Source organism: Brachyistius frenatus, unplaced genomic scaffold, assembly GCF_029030835.1.
Source record: "Brachyistius frenatus isolate BFR_SWC_R1_liver_20210118 unplaced genomic scaffold, ASM2903083v1 Contig_7, whole genome shotgun sequence".
NCBI classification, from domain to species: Eukaryota; Metazoa; Chordata; class Actinopteri; family Embiotocidae; genus Brachyistius; species Brachyistius frenatus.
The window spans coordinates 2,666,343-2,672,342 of NW_027210606.1; the positions used below are offsets into that span (position 1 = coordinate 2,666,343).

General features: G+C 39.2%; 1 protein-coding gene across 1 annotated transcript; it reads right to left on the bottom strand.

The window, feature by feature from the left end:
• Nucleotides 1-1,872: 1,872 nt before the first annotated feature.
• Nucleotides 1,873-4,592, bottom strand: LOC138615677 (uncharacterized). The gene is made up of 6 exons (XM_069689434.1): nucleotides 4,538-4,592; nucleotides 3,651-3,884; nucleotides 3,211-3,315; nucleotides 2,835-3,038; nucleotides 2,396-2,731; nucleotides 1,873-2,225 (listed from the first exon to the last, which is right to left on the bottom strand). The coding sequence occupies exons 1-6, from the start codon at nucleotides 4,590-4,592 to the stop codon at nucleotides 1,873-1,875; spliced, it is 1,287 nt and encodes a 428-aa protein (XP_069545535.1).
• Nucleotides 4,593-6,000: the final 1,408 nt, after the last annotated feature.

Consider the following 6,000-nt stretch of genomic DNA (forward strand, 5'->3'; position numbering starts at 1 on the left):
TTGATTCATCAGTGTAAGTGTGTTTGAGCAGCTGCACACAGCTTCAACCACAGAAATGATTTCCTTCCTCATGATTGTTTTATCAAATAAGAGATGTCATTTGCCGAATCTACGTATGTAGTGCTGAATAAATATATGTAATACTATGTGAAGCTGTCAGTGGTGAGTTTGCAGCTCATTGTGGTTTGTGCTGTGTTTTGTTAACACAGATTAATGCCATGTTGCTTCCTTTCATGTTTAAAAAATATTTTCATTTAACGTGTAACAATCGCTGGTTGAGACGCCGATTCACTCGCCATCAAACAAACAACAATCAATCCAATTCAAAACTGAAAGGTTTCTAAACCTGAATTCTGTCTTGAATGAAACCATCAAAACAAGCAGCAAAGTGTCCTCATAAAAATCATGCAGATTCTAAAAACTTGTCTATTTATTTACAATATGTTATTTTGTCCACCTACTGATGAGTGGGTCTTAATAATATCACCACATCATATTGCTTGATATGGAAATAATGTGGCTTACATAATTGGCTCTCAAAACCTTCTTTTGATGCAACATTACATGCTGTGCTCTACCTGCTTTTTAGCTCTTTTCTGAACATGTGCCCGAGAGCGCTCCAGTTTATTGGCATGTTTCTGCAATAAACTGGCAGAAACATGAACAGTGAGGTCTGGCAGATCAGACAGCAAAGTTTGCCGTTACATTAAAAAGATAAATGCGGGCTTGAACTTGAGTTTGCACTGCACTTTACACTTGATCCTGCTCTGATATTAATTTTATTCTTCATATCTGAACATATCAGACGGAAGGGTCCTTTGCAAATTGCTATGGCAACAATTGTTTCCTCTTTTAGATTGAAGGCAGTGGCTCAATGGTGGAGTAGATATCAGCTGTGTGGTTCTCAGGGAAGTGGAGTCTGCTGTAGTGGTCGTCATCCTGCTCTGCTAATTGAGCTGACACGTTCTCATACATGGGCTCAAGGTTGAACTGAGGAGAAGAGACAAATAATTTTACTATATTGCAGTCAGGTTTGGCTTATCCTTGAAGAGCATTATAAAATACAACTCGATCTCAACTGAAAGGGTTTAGGAAACTTTTTTAAATGTATTGATTGAAGTGTTTTACAACTGCTTTCATCTTTTAGCCCTATTTAAAAAAAATAAAAAAATAAAAAAAATATGGAGTCACTCATACTGGATTTAGAAAATGTGATTTAATTGTACCAACTGTTAAATGTAGTTGAAGCCAGGGAGAAACGTATTTTCTTTCAGTGGTGATTAACATGACTGGTTGATATCAAGTAAATTACAAATGGCAGATATTAACCTATCATTATTAAAAAGAAACAGCTCCCAAACGTTGACTGCAGCATGACAAAAATCAGATAATATGCAGGTGTTAAGTTGTCAAAACATAATAACAGTAGTTCTTGATGTGGCTTCACAGTGATAGTCATGATATAGATGTGTTTCAATACAAATACAACTCTGAGAGAAATCATGGAGGAGTTTAATAGAACCAGGTGTTCAGGGGGAGCAAACTTAAAGAGAGAGCTATGAGAGGTTATAATTTGAGTGACAGGAAAAAGCAGAAGGCACAAGTTGAAGCTTCTGTCCTGACAGGAAATAAATAATTATTACATCTGAAGAGAAACAGAACAGATGAGTGTCAAGTTTTTCTGATGCAGCATGAGTGTCTGAATCCTGTTTTGTACCTGATGCACATTGTCTGATGTTTCAGTTCCTGAAGGTTGACCCAAAGTCCTCTTTCTCCTGATTCAGAAAAAAACAAAGAATTATTATTTAAACTAGTTAGAGATTTTGAATCAAAGTTTGAATGTTGTTGCTTTGAAACACAGAATCATGATACTCACCTGATCCAAAAGAAGACAACAAGAGGTGTGATGACCAGGAGAAGAGCTGCGACTCCTGCAGCTGCTGCTGCGGCTGATGTTCCCGTCATACTTTGGACTGTGAGACTCTTTTCAGCTGAGTTGAAGTTTTTGTTGGTTCTGACAGCACACGAGTAGTTTCCTGCACGCTGACTGCTGACTGGGTCTAGAAGCAAGTGTTTGTTTTGGTGTTCTGGCAGGGTCAGAGGTCGACTGTTGAAGTACCAAATGTAGTTTGTGTTGTCAGTGAGAGGACAGCTGGTGCTGCAGGTCAGTGTGACTCTCTGACCCTCTGTCACCTCTGCAGAAGGAGTAAACTTCACCTGCAGGTCTGAACGAGGGAATCAAAAATATTTATCACCAACCTCCTATAAGTCTGACACATTATACATGTTTGAATGAAGCTTGACTACAGACTATGAGCCCTTAGTCCTCCTGTTCACACATGAATTAGTGAAGTCTGCTGAGTGCTGCTCATGAAGAGCAGGAGTTAAGATTTACCTGTGACAGTCAAAAGGACTCCATGGAGAAAAGACTCTTTTAATCCTCCATCCTCTCTCTGAAGTCTGAACGTGTATTGTGCTGAGTCATTCTTCTTCAGGTTTTTGATTGTCAGGATGTGGTGGTGGTTATTCCTCTCATCATAGTCCTCCACATCACCTGAAGCCTCCACCAGCTCCTCCTTACCACTTCTATTTTTTTTATACCACAATTTAGAAGTGGGCTGCTGCGTGTCAGGGTGAGAGTATTTACTGGAAATGTTCACTGAAGAGCCTTGAAGAGCACAGATTCTCCTGCTGACATAATTCACACTCCTGCATTTCTGAACCTCAGCACCTGAAATAAAGATAAAATACTAAAAGTTGTTGAATATCCTGAATGTTTAGACTTTAGTTTATTGTTAAGAAAAATAACTAACAATAGGTTTTGTGATACTCACAGACTTCTGCAGACTGATGATGCTCGAGGCCTTTAGCTGCACAAGAGAAGCTGTCATTTGAAGGGAGTGGAATACTTCGACTCTTGGAATAATGAAATCCGTTTTTGTACCACGTTAAGGCAGTTCGAGTGTCAGTCAGAGGACAGCTGATGTTACAGGTCAGTTTGACATATTTGTTCGAAGGAGTCCTTTGAACATGTAGCGCTATTGAGGAAAGAGAGTTACCATCAGTCACTGTGACATATAGTTATCTTAGCACACCTTATATAATGTGTATATATATTTAAGCTTAGAAAGAAAGAAGAAAAATAATAAAATGACCAAATATGACTTTAAAGGTGTGTTGGGAGATGTTTTTGTACAGTGGAAGCTTCACCTCTGGGAAACTTGATGGAGCAGGACTCATCTACTGATGGCCGCTTGTAAAAACACATTCTCCCTTTAGCATAGGTCACACTGAAGCAGGTCGAAGAGACAGAATCTGGACAAAATAAAACAAGATTCAAACTAAACATTGTTGTTTTCATAACCTTAGAATGAGTCCTTTATAGTTCCTACATTGGGAGCATGTCCTCTTCCACAGAACCCGACATGAAGCCCCAGCATGTTTCTACCGTAGCTCAGTCTAGAAAAAACAAACACTTGCTCTTGAAAGAGCCTTTCACATTTTTTGTGAGTTCTGTGGTGTCCATCGCTTCTCTTCCAAGCTTTGAAGAGCTGGGTGAGGCGACCGGTGTTCAGTTGGTTGTAATCCACTAAATCCTACACAGTGGTTCAGGTACAGGTTTTGTAACATTGGTGAACATTGTCACTCACCCACGGAGACTTCAGGGGCTCTGAGCTCCTCGTAGCCTTTGATAGCACAGGAGTATCTGACTGCCTCCTCACCGCTGACCAGCTCTTGGTACCAGGGAGACCAGTCCTCATAGAGAAACTCTCTGTTCTTGTACCAGATGAAGGCTGCAGCCTTTTCAGTCAGAGGACAGCTGGTGCTGCACATCAGTGTTACTGTCAGTCCCTCGGTGGTGGGAAACACTTTTACCTGCAGGTCTGAGAAGATGATGGATGAGAATTTATAGAATGATGTCATTTTTAAAGTAATAAATTATTGAAATCCACTGTACCTGTAACGAGGAGTTTAATATAATTGAGCCAACAGCAATCTGGTTGGTCTGCAGTCCCCCTACAGCAGTAATACCTTGCATCAGTCTCTCTGAGATCATTGATTGTTAAATTTGGTTGATTCTCTTCAGCTGTGTTGTACGTTACACGTTGTCCATCTGCAGGGAGCTCATTCTGAACATACATGGATCCATTCCAGTCTAAAGTGTACCATTTGTTACTAGAAGTGGTAGGTTGAGCTGAGCAGGGCAGATCCACTGTCGAACCTTTTAAAGCACAGACGATGGCTGCTGCATTCACCCCTTCAACAGAAACTTTCATGAGCAAATAGATTTAAATTTCTTTTTTTTACCTTTCCGTCATAAATCCCTGAATAATGATACTAAACTGTACTTTATACGAGGAAGTGATCATCTTCAGACATGTAATGTGCTGTCAACTTATATCATTTTTTTGATCCATTTCTAATAATTTACATTTTCTATTGACTCACCTACTTCGTTGAAATACCAGAGTATATACAGTTATCTTATGAAGTTATTACTATCCTTATGTAATAAAGCATAAATAATGACTCATACCTGAGATGTAGAGGATGAAACCCAGAAGCACTTGTCGAACGTCAGCCAGCAACATGACTGTTATAGTCCAGCTTTAACAGTATATCTACAAGCTAAACCCAGAAAGGTGAATGGTTTGGAGGACAGAAATGACTGTTGGTTAATGTTCCGTTGATTGACACATAATGCAGCTTCGTTGCAACATAATCCCTTCCTCTTTAAGTTGTTGTTTGTTCACTATAATATCTAATGAACTTCGACATGAAAAAAGACGTTTGTGTATGTGTCTGCCAAGTCATAACATTTTTGACAAAGCGGGAAGCTTCTGCAAGCAAGACAAGGTCACAATGTGTGTGTGTGTGTGTGTGTGTGTGTGTGTGTGTGTGTGTGTGTGTGTGTGTGTGTGTGTGTGTGTGTGTGTGTGTGTGTGTGTGTGTGTGTGTGTGCGTGTGCGCTTTGTTTTGTCTGTGAGCCGTTTCACGCTACAGGTTGTATGTGAAAAAGGACTAACTTATGATGACATATTTGTTTAGAGTTATTTAAACCAAACTTTACTGTCGTATTTGTCAACGTGAAGATAATTAGTTTTGACTTCTGTTAAGACAGAAACATTTGAGTGAGGAAAAATAGAGGAAGTGGCTGAGAAGGAGTGAAACAACAAGTCCCCAGTAAAATGGATCACAGCTCTTAATGCAGATTAGCATCTGAAAAGCTGAAGCATCATGTAGGACTAGCAGGCCATTATAAGCCTGACACTGTTTTAACGTGACTCGGTAAAGTCCAGTAAAAGCCATTAGAGCTCGCATCAGTCTCTCTGAGATAAAAGAATGTTTACCTTCCTATCATTAGTTCCTGAATATTGATAATAAACTGTACTTCATGAGGAAGTGATCATCCACAGACATGTCATGTAATTTCAATCATTTTCTTTTCTCCATTTGCAAGTGAAATTTTCAGTTAAGCTTTTCTATAATTTGACTCTCATGCCTGTCATTGTAATATGGTATCATCATCACTATCCTTATGTAATAAAGCATACATAATGACTCATACCTGAGATGTAGAGGATGAAACCCAGAAGCACATGTTGAATGTCTTCCAGCAACATGAAAAATGAGCAGATCTGGAGGGCAGAAGGGGTTTCAGATGAAGCTTAATTTATTTTTACATTAAACCACCACAACAGAGGTTTGCCATCACCATAAAGTCCCACAAACAGCTGAGCTCCTTATATGCACCTGATTACTCTAATTGGCCCAGACATGCCATCTACAGGTAAGTATATATATCAACAATTCATCTGTACAATCAATATTTACATCATTTCACCAATCGAAATATGACAATAATAATTTACGAATATTTACGGTCCCTATAAATTTGGGAAACCATCAATACATAATTCCCATAAAAAACAGAACAACACATCTTTCGACACCCCCCTACCCGCTTCTTGTGGTTGGTACTTCCTTGAACTATAAATG